Source organism: Gobio gobio (assembly GCF_949357685.1).
Source record: "Gobio gobio genome assembly, chromosome: 25".
Taxonomy (NCBI): Eukaryota; Metazoa; Chordata; class Actinopteri; order Cypriniformes; family Gobionidae; genus Gobio; species Gobio gobio.
Genome location: NC_137121.1, coordinates 25404036 through 25422152, shown reverse-complemented (window position 1 = coordinate 25422152; position 18117 = coordinate 25404036). Strand labels below are relative to the sequence as shown.

Here is an 18117-nt window from a genome sequence, read left to right as displayed (position 1 = left end):
GCTTATCGCTTGAATGCGTATTTAAGATTTGCAGCGAAAGACGACTCTACATAGAGCGCGAGAACTGCTTTTTTCCACCTAATTGGGCTTGAACAGTTAAATAGTCACACTGATGTGTCAAAGTGACCATGTATTTGCTAGTAAACGCATTCCGTTATGTCTGAAGTGAACCTAAACAGTTGAGAAAGTATATTGGATCCGTGCAGTCGGTCTTAAAGTGACAGCATTCAAATTTACCTGCTGTCATAATGCTAATCAAATGAAAAAAAAAAACTCACTGCTCTTGAATAAATAAGAATACATTTATATTTAATTTACACAGTAAAGACTATGTCTCTTCTTTGCTCTTCCTTTACCTCAGTTTACTTGTCTTCAGTAATCTTGAGAGTTTTTTTAGGCTAGTATTAACTTTTTAAATGATATTGAAAATGGTGATAAGAATTATGTAATTTCAATTTGGTATTAAACATTTTGATGATATGTGACCACAAAACCAGTCACAAGTCGCACGGGTATATTTGTGGCAATAGCCAACAATACATATTAGGGGTCAAATGATAGATTTTTCTTTTATGCCAAAAAATCATTAGAATATTATATAAAGATCATGTTATATTTTGTAAATTTCTTACCGTAAATATATTTTAAAAAAATATTTTTAGTAGTAATATGCATCACTAAGCACCCTCAGATTCCAAATTTTCAAAAAGTTGCATCTCGGCCAAATATTGTCCTATCCTGACAAACCATACAACAATAGAAACTTATTTATTCAGTTTTCAGATGATCACATTTACCCTTATGACTGGTTTTGTTGTTCATGGTCACATATAGGCATGTGCCGGTATCAAATTTTCATGTTGCGATTAATTGCTGAAGCTTTTATCACGGTATACGGTATTATCACGATATTGAAATAAGTTGCAAAAAAAGTGTTGTCATACTATAACAGGTTAAATCACTTTCTTATAACAAAAGAACCAAACATTTAAATACAATAAAGCAATACACAAAAATGTATAAAGTAAACAAAAAATTTAAAACAGATTAAAGTGTAAAAGAATTATAAAGAACAATAGGTATGCTGAAATGTACATTTAACTAAGATTAATACATGCTTTAGAAGTATTTTTCATTGTCAGTTTGTTAATGAAGGAACTAATGTTAAATACTGGAGCCTTGTAAAGTGTGTGATTGAACAACAGTCAGAACATATTCAAACAATATCTAGGGCATGTAATTTAGTCCAGATTAAAATATAAAATGCAAGTTTGAAAATGAATAGCCTTAAATCTTTAAAGTCCCTGTAAAGGCAATTCTGAGATTTGTTTCTAAACACATTATAAATGTTAGAAATGTATTGCTGAAACACATTACAAAGACTGTGAACTAGGGCTGTGCAATTAATCGAATTTCGATTTCGATTTCGATTTTGCCTCCCAACGATCACCAAAATAGTACAATCGAGAAAAAACGATTATTTTGCCTTGCGTTCTGAATGAAACGCGCACGCGCTCATCCGCCCCTCCCGAAGCCACAAACTTTCTCAGATCGGGAGTCTCGTGTGCATATCATCCGCTGGAATTTAAAAACTTGGCACGAGTAAAGATGGCAGAAGGAGGGCAGTTACAGCAGCGTTTGGTGAGCAAAAAAGGCAAAACCAACTCCGTTGTCTGGGAACAGTTTGGCTTCGAGGAATCAGACGACGAGCAGAAACATGCTACGTGCAAGATTTGCTACATGGTAGTGGCTGCAACGCAAGGGAACACCACAAATTTGTTTAACCACTTGAAAATTAAACAGAGTGACCTATGAGAATCTAATAAAGAAACAAAAACTGACGAGAGCAGGGGTGCCGTGTAAACGTCCTTTTTTCCCCTCATATTTTTCAAATAATTCTCTCTTTGTAATCTTTGTTCAATCTAAAGACCAAGATGGCGGCGCGAGTAGATCGCGAGGCTCAGCGTCTCTCCAGATTCTGCAATTTTGCGGTATTTTTCTTGTTCATCTCGGGTCTGTTCGTACAGAACAGTTGTGCTTTTACATCGTACACCCGTTGTGAGCTTTTGGATATTGGTTTGCGAATTTCCGACAGTTTTATGGACAATCTTCAACTCCTTCCTGAGATCGCTAGGACGCCCGAGGCGATGCGCTCTGCCCGGCCGGGCGGAAGTGCTAGAAGGCGGCGCTGTGATCGTAAACAAAGGCGGGGTAAGCGTGGAGGTCTAAGAGCTAAGCTAAGGCTAACTCCTTACCGGCTCTCTTTACCCAGCATTTTCCTTGCCAATGTACGATCGCTAGTGAACAAAATGGAGGAGATTCGACTCAGCATCACACACAGTAAGAAACTTTTGAACTGTAACGTCCTAATCTTCACTGAAACCTGGTTAAACGGCGGAATACCGGACACCGCTATTGAGCTAGCGGGATGCCACACGCTCCGGGCGGATAGAACATTAGATGGCTCCGGTAAGACCAGAGGTGGTGGATTGTGCATTTACATTAACAAAGCCTGGTGCACAAACTCTGCTATTGTTGGGAGTCATTGTTCAGCTAACCTGGAGTTTCTCATGGTTAAATGTAGACCGTTTTATCTACCCCGGGAGTTCACCTCCACTATTATCACTGCAGCCTATATTCCCCCGGATGCTGATGCCAAGCTTGCTATGAAAGAACTTCACGCAGCCATCAGTAAACAACAGACTGATCACCCGGAAGCTGCGTTTATTGTTGCAGGTGACTTTAATCATTCAAACCTAAAGTCAGTGCTACCCAAGTTTCACCAGCATGTTTCCTGCCACACCAGAGGAAACAAAACCTTAGACCATGTTTACACAAACATGGCTGGCGCTTACGTTGCGACACCCCTCCCCCACCTAGGACAGTCAGACCACCTCTCTTTGTTTCTATCACCCAAATATTCACCCCTCATCAACCGTGTGAAGCCATCAGTAAAGACCATCAAGGTGTGGCCTGCGGGGGCAGACTCCACACTCCAGGAAAGGTTTCTAAACACAGACTGGAGTATGTTTGCTTCTCAAGCCACCTGTGGCGCTCACACGGACATTGACTCATTCACTTCCTCTGTATTGGATCATATCAATACCACCATCGACAGTGTTACAACCCAGAAACAGATCACCACATACCCTAATCAGAAGCCATGGATGAACAGGGAAGTTCGACTCCTGCTGAAGTCACGCAACACTGCCTTCAGATCAGGAGATGCACAAGCCTACAGTACGTCCAGGGCAAACCTGAAGAGGGGCATCAAAAAGGCCAAGCACTGCTACAAGCTAAAGATAGAGGGTCACTTTTCCAACTCTGACCCTCGACGCATGTGGCAGGGCATCCAGGCCATCAGTGACTACAAACCCCCCCACTCCACCCCCGCAGCCACTGATGTCAACTTCCTGAACGAGCTAAATTACTTTTATGCTCGTTTTGAAAGAGACAACAGAGAAACTGCCACCAAGCTCAAACCCTCAGCTGACCCACCAATCACACTCTCCTCCACAGATGTCTGCAAGGCACTGAGCCGGATCAGCGCGCACAAGGCTGCTGGACCAGACAACATCCCTGGTCGTGTTCTCAGGGCATGTGCGGAGCAGCTCGCTGGGGTTTTTACAGACATTTTCAACCTGTCTCTTGCCCAAGCAGCTGTACCGACATGCTTTAAACGCACGTCCATTGTGCCAGTGCCAAAACACTCTAACCCGAGGTGCCCTAATGACTACCGCCCTGTAGCACTCACACCCATCGTCATGAAGTGCTTTGAGCGGCTGGTCCTGGAACACCTAAAAGACTCTCTACCATCCACATTGGACTCACACCAGTTTGCCTACCGCAGCAATAGGAGCACAGAGGATGCCGTTTCCATGGCACTGCACTCTGTGCTCACTCACCTGGACAATAAGAACACGTATGCACGCATGCTGTTTGTTGACTTCAGCTCAGCATTCAACACTGTCATCCCATCCAAGTTAATAGCCAAACTTGGAGACCTGGGCATCAACACTTCAATGTGTAACTGGATTTTGGACTTCCTAACTGACAGACCCCAGAATGTTCGTTCAGGATTCACCTGCTCCACATCCATCACTCTTAACACTGGTGTACCACAGGGCTGTGTGCTAAGTCCGTTTCTCTACTCCCTCTTCACCGCCGACTGCAAGCCTGTGTATGGATCTAATTCCATCGTCAAGTTTGCGGACGACACTACGGTGATTGGTCTCATCAGCAACAACGATGAGACTGCCTATAGGGAAGAGATCCAGCACCTGGCCACATGGTGCACCGAAAATAACCTGCTCCTCAACACCACCAAAACGAAGGAGCTCATCGTGGACTTCAGGAAGGAGTCAAGAGGCACACACGACACCATCCACATCAATGGAATGGCTGTTGAGCGTGTCTCCAGTTTCAAGTTCCTGGGGATCCACATCTCGGCGGACATGTCGTGGACGACCAACACCTCCAGCCTGGTCAAGAAGGCTCACCAGCGCCTCTTCTTCCTGAGGACACTGAGGAAGAATCAGCTCTCCTCGGCCATCCTGGTGAACTTCTACCGCTGCGCAATAGAAAGCATCCTGACCAACTGTGTGGCAGTGTGGTATGGGAGCTGCTCTGTTGCGGAGCGCAAGGCACTGCAGCGGGTGGTGAAAACTGCCCAGCGCATCACAGGGACTCCACTACCTGCCATCGAACACATCCAGAGGAAACGCTGCCTGCATCGAGCTCGCAGCATCCTCAAGGACTCCTCTCACCCAGCCCACAGACTGTTTTCTCTCCTGCCCTCCGGCAGGCGTTTCAGGATCCACCGGACCAGGACCAGCAGACTAAAGAACAGTTTTTTCCCCAGAGCTGCCTCTTTATTGAACTCAAACCCCCGTTGATCCACTTCCCTCATAAACTGATAACTCTCCTACCTCACATCTTCCTTCACTTTGTTATTTGCACTACCGACTGTTTATCACAGTAACAACTGTTTACATATGCATCTTGCACTGCCATATCTTAACTGGATTATGCTCATTTGCACTGCCGACTGTATTTATAGTACCAATGTTTACATTTGCATTTTGCACTGTACTTCTAACTGTAATATGCAACCACTTTCCACTGCACTTTACACTTTTTTTTTTCTTTTTTTTTTTTTTTTTTTTTTTTTTTTTTTTTTTTCGGATAGCTCTGTCCATAATTTATTGCACTACCCTAATCCACTGCTATTCCTCATATTAGCCTAACATATCATTGTATACCTCTATCTGTAAAATTCTGTTTATAGTAATAGCCATCTGTATATTGTATTCATAGTACATATTCACCTGTAAATTCTGTTTATAGTAATAGCCATCTGTATATTTATTCACTGTACATATTCACCTGTAAATTCAGTTCTGTTTATAGTAATAACGTCTCTCTATTTATACATATTTATACATATTCAGTACATATCCATGTCCTGCACTTACGCATCCATTGTATATCCTGCACTTGCTGCTATTGCACTTCTGGTTAGACCTAAACTGCATTTCGTTGCCTTGTACTTGTACTTGTGTAATGACAATAAAGTTGAATCTAATCTAATCTAATCTAATCAATGCATGCGAGTGCTGCCGTATGTTTGAATATGACCAGTCGTTTTCACCGTCATCACCCGGGTTTAGTGCCAGAAGACGCGAATGAGAAGCCGCGCGCGCTGTGAGGAAATGTATCTCTGTGCGCTCATCCGAGAGCGCGCACACGTCTCTCAGCACGCAAATACTGAGTTATCTTTCAAGTCTTGCTCTTGAACGGACAAACTCACACAAAACGTATGTCAACATGTCCATCTTGGATGAGTATCCTAGCAGACATAGTCTGTATATGCCTTAAGTGAACTTTATACAGTCGATAAAGACGACGCATATCCGATCCGGATTGAATAGCTTTTGTAAGTTTAATAGGATTCATCTTTAATTTATGCACTCAAATATGCAATGTTATTTTACATTTGAGACATTTCTGTACCTGAAAACTAATGTTAGACGTACCTGAAAAGCATATCTAGCCGAACCATATTGTTGATCTTATTTATTTGTGATTATAATTTTTACGTGAATACTTTTACACTTTGATTTGAATATATGTTATATTATTTATTTTAATAGTTCAAAAAGTACAACAAATGTTACAATTTCAATTGAATTGTTGAAAGGTGTATTTTTAATAAATACAACACATTCCCAAAGTCATGTGAAATAATCGTGTTACATAATCGTGATTTCAATATTGACCAAAATAATCGTGATTATGATTTTTTCCATAATCGAGCAGCCCTACTGTGAACTATGAAGTACTGATTTCAGAAGTTAGACCGTTAAACAGTTTTTCACCGTTGCTGTGTTCAGGATTTTCTGGGCGGGGCTAAAACGGTGGCTCGATGACACACTGGAGCCACCGAGCCTGGCTCCTCCCCTAGAGCACATTCGCATCAGTTCGATCGCGAGTTACTGTTAGTACTGTTAGTTACTATAGTCAACAACTTACATAACAGCTTACAAAACAAAAACGATGAAGAGGTGGATTCATTTTGTGAACAGCAACCTTGATGGAGAGCTGAGGATCATCACCGACACCTACCTCTGCAGTGACTTTACACCGGTTCGTTTTACAAACTTTCACCGGAGACAACTGGGATTCACTGATAATCCGCTGCAGAACCGACTATCCCCCGCCCAGGCCTTCATCCTCCCGTCCCGCCGACATCTGGTGCGTCGTGATCATAGACGCTGGTGATCAGTGAGTGTTGTCTTGTGTTCTACTGCCGCTTTCCCGCGAGTGGGCGTGGTTTCGGCGCCGACAGCGGACACACCCCCAGCGTTTGAGAGCAGAGAATGCTGCTCATTTTTTCAAGTTTTTGATAAGCTATTTTTTGTACTTCCCGGATTTTTTTATGATTCAAATTTGGCTGGGTGGTTAATAACACATTTATCTGTGGTGTGAGGAACTCAAACACATGTTTAGTTTTGACTTTACAGGGACTTTAAGTATTATGTATTAGGTTATGTGATTACTGGGGAAACGGCTGCATTTCTGCTGTTCCGTCAGCGCCCTCTGCTGTCGAAGAATGAATGTGCACTTCAGCGCATCTCCTCATTCCGCCATGTGCTCGGCTCATGCACGGTCTATTTACATCAGTGCGTGTTCCTCTTTGACGTGTTTTTCATTTTAAACGGTTGATGGGTAAAGTATTCTTAAAATTCATTCTAAAAATCTGAATAATTCGTAATAAATAATTATTCACTGTATTTTGAAGTGCCCACGATAACAATATTGTGCATGTTCATTATTGCGGTATATCGTATTACCGTTTACCGGCACATGTCTAGTCACATATATAAAAACCCTATTTAAAGCAAAAATAACTATCGTGATTAGACATTATCGTGAAATAAAATTAACTCCAAACGTGATAAGATTTTGGTCATATTTTCCACAACTTGCTAGAGCCAATAAATATAATACTAGTTATTAGAAAAGGTAAACTTGAATAATTTTGGAGCATTAGTCTGGTTTGACTTACTAATTTTACTGTATTTTCAAAGTTTTGTCATCTGAATGATCAACAACAAATAACACAACAGTACAAACTCTTAGAGATAGCAAAGTGATTTCAAACATTATTAACTGACCATCCAAGTTCATTGATCAAGTATGCAAAAACAGAACACAGGTGACATTTTTAAAAGTATCTGTTTTTATCATTTATCATGTCATGCTAAAACCTTTCTTGCAAAGTTTTAGCTTCGGATACATCTCCATTGGAGCACTGCTGTTTAATTCTAGTTAAATTAGTTGGCCTCATTTTTATTTGCATTACAAAAAATATTGCATATATCCCAATTAAGGTCAATTGGTGCCATTCTTTTTTAGTATAGCCTTTTCTAGCTTACATTTTCGTACAATACGTCATGGAAAGGCCTATCCAGCTGAGAGTAGCTATGGCTTTAACAAGCCTCGCAAAGATGCAGGATATGTTAATAGCACCCGATCGATCCAAGCAGCTCCTCATTGCCATGCAGGGCACAGGTGAAGGGTTGAGCTTGCAGTAATTGTCCCCTAGGTCAGCACATTTCCCACAACGCACTGCCCTTGTATTCTCTCTCTCCTTCCCTCTCCTTATTTCTTTCTCCGCATCTGCTCTTTATTTGAATTCATAGTCCGTCAGTCATGTTTCATTACTCTGCAATCGTCAAACGGAGCTTGTTTGGCTGATGTTTTAAGAGCGATCTTTAAGAGCAACGTTTTAAGTAACGTCAGATTGTCCTGGAGGAAATACTATTGCCGTCGTATTTAGCCTGGCCTGATTGGCAGAATAAATCATATTTTAAAGAGGCCATATTACGCCTTGACTTATTCTAGTAGACCCCAAAAACAATTTTCATCAACATATATTTTGTATATTTGCTGCTGCTTTCTTCCCAGTCTGTTAGTAAAGCTCTGTTTAGTTCCCGTCTTTATGAAGCCCCACCTTCAGAAAAGCACAATGGGCTCTGATTGGTCGGCTGGACTAGCGTGTTGTGATTTGGACCACAGCTTCGAGTGTGTTTTAGAAGTGTCTCTTACCATAACCACATGTATCAACACACTACCAACACAACTCAACCAGGCCTGGTTTTTTGCATATTGCTTGGGAGGGAATTCTGGGAACGAGTTCAGAAACCGTGCTTACTGTTATAGAGAATAACTCCCTTTGGAGATACGTCTTTGTGCTTTGTAACTCTGCAAACCCTTTTCATGCTCAGAGGGCAACATTACACACTAAAGAAAGCATTGTAGGTCTTCGTTAATTGTTTTATTGAAGCATAATAGTCTACAATTATTTGCCCGCTGGTTATTTATCCTGAAAAAGTTAAATTTTCATTTGACATTTGCGTTATTTTGCCTGGGCAACAAGCCTCCACAAGCCTTCATGCATTCGGTTGCCAAATGTCAGAAGAGTTTATATCCCCCAATCAGAGCTTTTCTCTTAAATTGATACATTTTCTGCTTGGTGTTTTACTTAATCTTCCTAACCTTGCAACTATGCACATGTGCTCTCTCTATTAATCATTTTTATTATAATTGTTGAGCAAAAAAAAAAAAGTATTATCAGTTTAAACAGTTTAATCTATACTGTAAACCCAAAGTTGGCAAAACTCAAAAATGTTGAGGCAATCGGTTGGTTTTAAGTTAAGAAATTCAAAGTTTAAGTAAGCAGAACTGGCAGATTTTCATTTTGTATTTATACATTTTTAATTGTTCTTTTCTTGAAATTATTCATACATTCAACTTAAAATGTTCATGTAACCTCAATGTGAACATTTCTATTTGTATAAACTTAGCTAGCTATAACAAGCTAATTCGCTAGCATGTTAACAATGGCATTGCTAAATGAGTGCAGCAATATAAAGCATTTGACATAATTGCAAAATCAGGTCAACTCACACCAAGTCGCATGCACCACTTGTCACCATGATGGTAAATCTCCAAAAGCCCAACAGAAACTCTTCTACAGCATAACAAAACATTAATCATTACTTAATATCCCACTTAACATTAATCTTGCACAAAAAAAACATTAAATAACATTTAATTTTAGCATTTACATTCGAGTGCCATGGGCAAATCATGCTGGGAAATAGAAATCCCAGCCCAGTTTCAGTTAAACTTAAGCTTGTCTAAACTAAAAGAAATAATTTTATAAAATTCAAAACAATGAAACAGTTCCGTTTACTTAAAATGTATCAGTTCTGTGAACTTAAAAGAAAAAGAAAGTGCTAAATACTCAAAAAAGTTAATTTGACTGAACTAATTGGTTTAAGTTTGTCCTACTCAAATCAATGAATTATTTTGAGCATTAGGGTTTACAGTGTAGGCCAGTGAATGAAAGACCACAAAGTATTGACTCTCTGTAGACACCACAAAAAGATAGCAAAGGTTGGACTAATGAGTCCCTCTCATCAACAGACTTCATTCGGTCAGATTAGCGTGCTAGTCGAACCAAAACTGCTCGATCTTCCCGATTCACAGGCAGTTGAACGCAGTTGAGATTAAAGGGATCAGACCTCAGGCGTTTCTTAGCCTTGGCAAGAGACCGATAACCATAACTCTTGCTGTCAGATTGTAGTAGATCTATTTAACTAGCTGCACGCTAACAAGATGTAGTGTGCGGTTTGAGACGGGCGTAACGGGAAGTCAGAGCTGTGAAGCGAAGGAGACCTGAGTTATTATCTGTGAGGTCAAAGGCACTGGACGGATGGACTGAGACTTGATCTCTCAGCTCGTGAAGATGTGACACGAGGACGTCATTCATCCTTCCTCTATCGCCCTGAGGTCAGGAGGCAACCGCTTGTGCTTCACACAGAAGGCCATCGACCTCTCATCACGCTTTCCGTTTGTTACAGAAACCATTTACACGTCCGAAGCTCTTCATTTTTAACATACTGTACCTGTGGATTTGCACATACGCTTCCTGTTGCATGTTGAAGATTCCTGTTTTGGTAGGTCATTCGGACTGAATGCAATGATTGGATGAATATTTTTTGGGATCCTGAGACTTCCACAGAAGATGCATGTACATATTTTAATATTAAGACCACTTTTATTAATGATTGCTATCAGGATGTCAAGAGTTTCAACTAGTATAACAAAAAAGTTTACAGCCCCCTCCAGCCTTTTTGAAAATTCTTCACAATTTCATGGCCCACAGAATATTTGTTGTATGAATATCTGATCATACAATATATCCAATGAAAGAACAGACCCTCTGCTCTTACACACACACACACACACACACACAATTTATTCTAGCTTAATGCTTTCTTTTTTATCAACACTTGAATATAGCATAGAAAAAGAAATATTTGAAACTAAAAGTTGAGAATCATGTTTGTTTGTTTTTTCAAAGACTACAATGTGCATATGCAATGCTTTTATTGCTTGTTTCTGCTCCTTTTTTGCCTGTGTTTTGATCCGGAGATTCTGTACTCTTTCAGAAGATACTGTATAACAGTGAAAACATGGACAGCCGGAAAATTCTGTCAATGCCACGGTGACAGAATCGTTGTCTCGTAAACAATGTTGGAGTAATTAGTTATGTGTAACAGTTATGTAATTTAATTACTAAATAAATAACTGTAATCAGTTACAGTTACTGAGAAAAAATGTAATCAAATTAGTTACTTATGAAAATGTTAATGATTACAAAGGGGGTTACATCTGCATATTTTCTGTTAAAAGTTTGTTGCTTTGCTTGTTTTTGATGTGGTGCCTCCTGCCATTTTAAGGCCGCTTAGTAAAGCAATGCTATTCTGATGCTTTTGATTGGTTCTCGTTTGAATTTGTGGCGCACCACGTCTGCCAATTACATCAATCCACATTGCCGTTGAAAGCTTTAGGCTACAACCTGTCTGAGAGTTGCCACCATGGCGAGTGATTAAAATGCGTTTCAGTGCTGGAAATTAGAAAAGTAATCAAAAAGAAATTGTAATCAGTTACATTACTTTAATAAAGTAATAGTAACACTAATTATTACATTTTAAATAGGGTATCTTGTAATCTGTAACGTATTACATTTCCAAAGTAACCTTTCCAACACTACTCATAAATGATGGACAATTCAGTCAATGGCAGGGAAAGAATTAACATTGAAATATATATTGAATGTCTTAAGAAGGATGAAAATATTGCTTGTTTTCTAGCTTGTGTAGCTCCAGTGCAAACACTCAATGTTTCTGTCTTACATAGAGGAAATGATTCACATCTGTTCAGGCATCTTGTATGTGGTCGTGTTAATGTGAGGTACAGGAATCTTCGTTTCACTAAGGAGGGAACACGTTTGAGGAGAGAGTGAAGATTTGCTATTAATAGATGTGTGTGTGTGTGTACGTGAAGTCGTGGATATCCTGTCAGGTGCTGCCTCCGGTCCTGACACTGCTGACATTCTTCATCCTTCATGGATTTCCTCACTTGAGGTCGTGCCACGGACGTGATTGAGTGGGCGGCACAGTTGCCCTCATGGAACATTTCTAGAGCTTCAACCCACGATCCTTCTTGCTCACAGTTTAAACCCTCCGCATCGTCCTGTTGGTGTTTAATTTGCCATACATTAACACCACATACAACTACATAAAATCATTCACTAAATGTTTGATTAGATTGAGTTTTTTATTTTATTTGAGTTTCTGATGATCTATAGGAGCACAGTTGTGCAGCACTGACGTTGTTGCTGTAAATGCGTGAAGCTGCTGTTCGAGGTGACTGCATTGCAGAAGCCATGGAGAAATAAGTGAATGAATCAACGTTTGCCCACCTCAGGTGGCTTTGCTGTGTGTCAGCAGTCCTTTCTTCTCCTCAATCCTAGCGTGAGGTTTCACCACCTTTGTTTTTTCCTTGTCTGTTGTGTAACACAATTTCCAAGTCTTCTACATAACGTGTAGGAAGATCATTTAGACTCTATGGAGGATTTCTAAATGTATTTACGGATGTTACGCGCTGAAAAGCTTTCAAAGACATTTCCGAATGTGTGTGTAACCCGCTTGATTTTAATGAATGCATCTGCATCCTTAAGGCCGTGTGGGAATGTAACCAATTAAAGTTGTTGATGTTAATCTAACGATTTGTGTGTTTCTCTATTAATCTCTTTCTTTCTGTTTTGTTTGTTTGTTTCTCTCAACACAGAGTGCAGCAATGGAGGAGACCGTAATATGGGAACAGCACACTGTAACTCTACACAGGGTGAGCATCTAATCCTCTGTGTAATAATTAAAACCCTTAGAAATATTGGTAGAATCTGTAGCATTTGTGTTTTGTTTTACTTGTTTAAAAAAATCTATCTCAAGATGGTCTTTTATATTCAGCTGGCAGATTTCTTTGACTTGTTTTAAAGACCCCATGAAATCAAACCTCTGACTAGCCTGGTCATGGTTTTAACTATAATGTAAACTATAATCTATTGGCTAATAAAAATAAAAAAAAAGTCCTGCTACAAGTGTGTGTGAGTGTGTGTGCGATCAGGCATAACATTATGACTGGTGAAGTGAATAACACTGATTATCTCTTCATCGCGGCACCTGTTAGTGGGTGGGATATATTAGGCAGCAAGTGAACATTTTGTCCTCAAAGTTGATGTGTTAGAAGCAGGAAAAATGGGAAAGCGTAAGGATTTGAGCGAGTTTGACAAGGGCCAAATTGTGATGGTTAGACGATGGCCCATGCTGACCCCGGTCCACCACCGAAAGCGGCAACAGTGGGCATGTGAGCATCAGAACTGGCCTGGTCTGATGAATCATGTTTTCTTTTACATCACGTGGATGGCCAGGTACATGTGCATCGCTTACCTGGGGAACACATGGCACCAGGATGCCCTATGTAGGGTTGGGAATCGTGAGAAATTTTCCGGTTCCGGTTCCGGTTCCGGTTCCGGTTTCGGTTCCGCCTAACGATTCCGGTTCCGATTCCGGTTCCATTAAAATTATTACACAAATAGTGGTAAAGGAAAAAGGCACAATACGCAACTCAAACAATCCATTTTGTGTTTATTACTTGCTCTAAAATTAATTTACAGGTTGGCAATGTCAAAAAAGTCCTGTACTGTACATAGGCTATATTACAGTATTAATTAAGCCATTCTTGCAACACATTGTTTTTCAAATGAACACCTCTGAAATTGTCTTATTACATTTTATCTCTCTGTCTCTGAATAAAACCAAGTTATAAATTATATTTATTAGTTATATTTATTAATTAGTTGTATATTAATTTAATAGTAATTCAGTTATTCAGTGAACTTGTAAATAATAAATTGCAATTCAGCATTACGAAGGTAATTGTGCCTAAACGCTTACCTAAACCATGGTGACTCAACGATTGACATACATATACATTATATATATATATATATAGGCCTTACACTATAAATCTGGTATAAGCCCTGAGGCACTCTGTGCTGTAGCAAATGTTTTGTCAAATTGCTAGTGCAGCCTCCTTTGCATGTTATTAACTTTTCACATTTTGCTTCATTATCATTCATTCTTTGGAAATGAATCCATACTTGTGACTTTCTCTTCGCCATGCTGGTGGTCAACGAGAAAATATCTGACGCAAAACCATAAATGTGTAGCGCGAGGGCTTTCAGTGCTGAACTGCGTTGCACTCCTTGAAGCGGCAGGCAACGTAATTAATATTCATGATGAGGTGAGCCAGAGTTGCCAGGTTTTCACAACAAAACCCGCACAATTGCACAATCGCTTCAACCCGCGGACATGAAACACAGCCCGCGGCAACAGTGGAAAACGGGAAAGCGGGAAAACCACGGACTTGGCAACACTGGCTGTCACTCGCTATGAAAGGATACGCTTCCAGCGCTTCGCACACACATTGCACCAGAACCGTTTTCGGAACCGAAACTTAGGAATTTCGCGCGGTTCTGGTATTTTTCAAAAATCTGTTTCGGTTCTGAATAAGAACCGGTTCTCGGTTCCCAACCCTAGCCCTATGGGAAGAAAACAAGCCAGCCGAGGCAGTGTGATGCTTTGGGAAATGTTCTGCTGGGAAACCTTGGGTCCTGCCATCCATGTGGATTTTACTTTGACACGTACCACCTACCTAAGCATTGTTACACACCATGTTCACCCTTTCATGGAAACGGTATTCCCAATGCGTCCTGACACAAAGCAAAAATGGTTCAGGAATGGTTTGAGGAGCACAAGTTTGAGGTGTTGACTTGGCCTCCAAATTCCCCAGATCTCAATCCAATCGAGCATCTGTGGGATGTGCTGAACAAACAAGTCCGATCCATGGAGGCCCCACCTCACAACTTACAGGACTTAAAGGATCTGTTGCTATTGTCAGATACCACATCACACCTTCAGGGGTCTAGTGGAGTCCATGCATCGACGGGTCAGGGCTGTTTTGGCAACAAAACGGGGACCAACACAATATTAGGAATGTGGTCCTAATGCCTGATCGGTGTGCACAAAGCAAACTTTCTTTTTGGTTTTTAGTGTTACATTAAATAATGTTACATTATTGGGTTATTCCCTAATAAAAGTACAAAATACATTTAAAGAAAAGTAATGCATTAACGCTGATTTCACATACTATCGGAGTTATCGTAAAATACAAATTTCTTTGTCAGAAATTGGACATGAATGCCTTCTGAAGTCGTAGTTGGTTCTGGGAAACTCTGAGTTTCCGAGATGGACGGGCCATAAACTTTAAACATGGCGGAGGACGATTGTGAGAGTGACTGCTATTCTTTATTAGTTTTTCCACAACAGCTACATCACCTTGTCTTGTCATTAAAGAAGTACATTTACATTATATAGTAATAGCCATTTGAAGCATATTGCATGTTTTATACACTGCGAAAATGGCATGTTTTTAACCAAAATTCCAGAATCGTCATCTAGCTATCTAGATGCATTAATATCTCTGATAATCTGAGGCAATTTACTGTTGGAGAAGAAGTCTACACTAATGTCCGATGTATCAGTTATGTGTGTTAAAGTTTTATCAGTGTCAGTTCAAAAAGCAACACGTTACTTTGTTACATCAAAATGTTTTAATGCACATTACTTGTAACCTGTTACAGCTAAAGCTGGTCAAATCAACAATTTATGAGCTGTTGCTGAATTCAGGTCCAACATGGCTTGAGTTTTATCGTATTGTATTGTTTCTCTCCTCTTTATATCTGTGATAAGGTCTTTCTATTTCTCTGCCCTTCTCTGCCCTCTCTCTGTATCTCTCTGACCATCCCATCACCTCATTTATCTTCCTTCCCATGCCTCCGATCTTATCTTTTCATTCTCTTTATCCTATTTTTCACTGTGGTGTGAATGTTTGGGTGTCTCTCTCACCTGTTGGCTAACATGTAGATGTGTGTCTCACAGGCACCAGGGTTCGGTTTCGGGATCGCTATCTCGGGCGGACGGGATAACCCTCACTTTCAGAGCGGGGAGACGTCCATCGTCATATCTGATGTGCTGAAGGGAGGCCCAGCAGAGGGCTTGCTGCAGTAAGACCGATCACTTGCCCTCTTTACCAGAGCTACACTCCAGATGAATTCAGTTCCAGTTTAATTCCTGGATTTGATTTGAAGTAGATTAATTTGATCAAATGGAATGAGATGTCAATAATATGACTTAAGCGTTTCGTTTTTAAAAAATAAACATATACAGTATGAGCGAAAAATGATGTCCGGAGTAGTAAAATCTTCACCCTTTATTCAAGTCTTATTAAAAAATGTGTTAACGTTTTTTGTGCTGACGTAATTTTTGGCCAGGCTGACATACAAAGAAATGAACATGCAAAAACAAAAGAGAACCAATTAAATACTAATAACTGCTTTTCCTGTCAGCTTTTTGTTTTTCTATGCTTTTATTTTTACATAGGCCTTTTTTCCTGAATAATTTTGTCAGATAAATCCCTTCACCAAGTTTTGTTTTGTTCTTCCCTTTTATTTAATAAAAAATAAATACTTGCTTCATTTTTTGATGGTTTAGTCGAACTTGTTGGGTCATTAAAAACAAATTTCCCCTCCGGACCGCACTTTTGCCCACTACTGTATATTTCTATGAAATACTCCTAAATACATGATTCACTATTTCCAGTAATATCAGATGATGCTAATAATGTTTGGGATGCCACCTAAAGAAATCTATATTTAATAGATAACATGTATTATAATTTATACTCATTACTCAAATGATTTAAATTGTATTGAAAACAGTACTGTACTGTACTTGGACCCACTCTACATTTTTATGTACATGTATTATCAAATATATTTATTTTAAATGTATTAATTTTATAGACCATGGTGAAAGATTTTCTTTTCTAGAATCCTCTGATTACTCAAAGTTGCTCTTCACCCTCATGGAGTTTCTTAGCGTGTAAACGCATGAGCGCACAGGACTGCTGATCAAGCTTTGCACTGAGATCAGTTGGAGTGGCACTTTTGCTTACTGCCTTTTGCACCTTTTGCCCCCGGCAGGGAGAATGACAGAGTGGTGATGGTCAACGCCGTCTCCATGGATAATGTGGATCATGCATATGCAGTGCAGCAACTTCGGAAAAGTGGCAAGAATGCAAAAATAGTATGTAACCCGCTTTTTGTTTATTCTTTAACTCTATTTTTATGTAGAATTTGTTATATATATATATATATTTCTGGTTCTCTGATTGGCCTTTCCAGCCGTGCAATATTCTCCCAGTATCAGAACTGGAACCGTTTCACTGTTTTTATCACTCCACTTGTGACGACTGTCTTGGCGGCTGAGAAAATTCACCATAATTTTTTACAAATACTACTGTGTTGATGTATCACGGAATGATTTTTTTTAGGCAAGAATGTAGTTATTTAGACCTCAGATATTAGCCTAGAAATCTAGACACACCTTAGCGGCAGCAAATCTAATTTGCAGCCAGGGTCATCTAGCAACTCTCCGTTGGCTTGCGAGCTGGAAAAACCAAACTCTGGTCAGGCCAATATCAGCGTGTGTAGAGTCGGTGGGCGGGCTTAACATAATGAGGGCAGAGTTGCGGCGGTTTCATGTGCTACTTGTAAACAAAGAAGCTGGCGAACAGCGGCCTTTCGAATCGGCTTTGGCCGCAACTCTGGAAGACTTGGAGTTAAGCTTTTCTTTAGGCGCCAGAGGTTTTTTCCTAAAACGTTCGATTTTGACATCTTAATTTCAAAAGGCTATATCTTAAAAGTGATAAAAGATAGAGACTTTCTGTAAATTAGAGAAATATTAAGGATGATCCAAAGTTTATGTAGGGATTAAATTTTCCCATCTAATTTGAATATTATGACGTCATATGGTGGTGGTCACCTTGGATTATGGAATTTTCATGAAAAGTCACGTTTAAATGATAAAATGCAGCACTTCTTTCCCCCAAAAATGTACCTCACCTTCTGTATGCTATATTGCACAATACTGAATGCTCAGGTAAATAGTAAACAAACTGTGTAAATCGTTACTAATAAATGGTAGAAACAAACCGAATGCATGTAGCGGTTGGCCTTTTGCTGTAGAGACTTTCCATTTACTACATACAGTAGGCACTCTGATTCCATGTATGGGGCAC

At 39.9% G+C, this 18117-nt stretch overlaps 1 protein-coding gene across 7 annotated transcripts in view; it reads left to right on the top strand.

Annotated features, from left to right (window-relative positions):
• tjp1b (tight junction protein 1b) overlaps positions 1-18117 on the top strand; it is a 176807-nt gene that overhangs the window by 121478 nt on the left and 37212 nt on the right. For all 7 annotated transcript variants that reach the window (XM_079809270.1, XM_079809269.1, XM_079809268.1 and 4 more), the window contains 3 exons: positions 12706-12762; positions 15918-16042; positions 17021-17123. In XM_079809270.1, coding sequence (XP_079665396.1) covers positions 12706-12762; positions 15918-16042; positions 17021-17123 — 285 coding nt within the window. The remainder of the gene's footprint in view (positions 1-12705; positions 12763-15917; positions 16043-17020; positions 17124-18117) is intronic.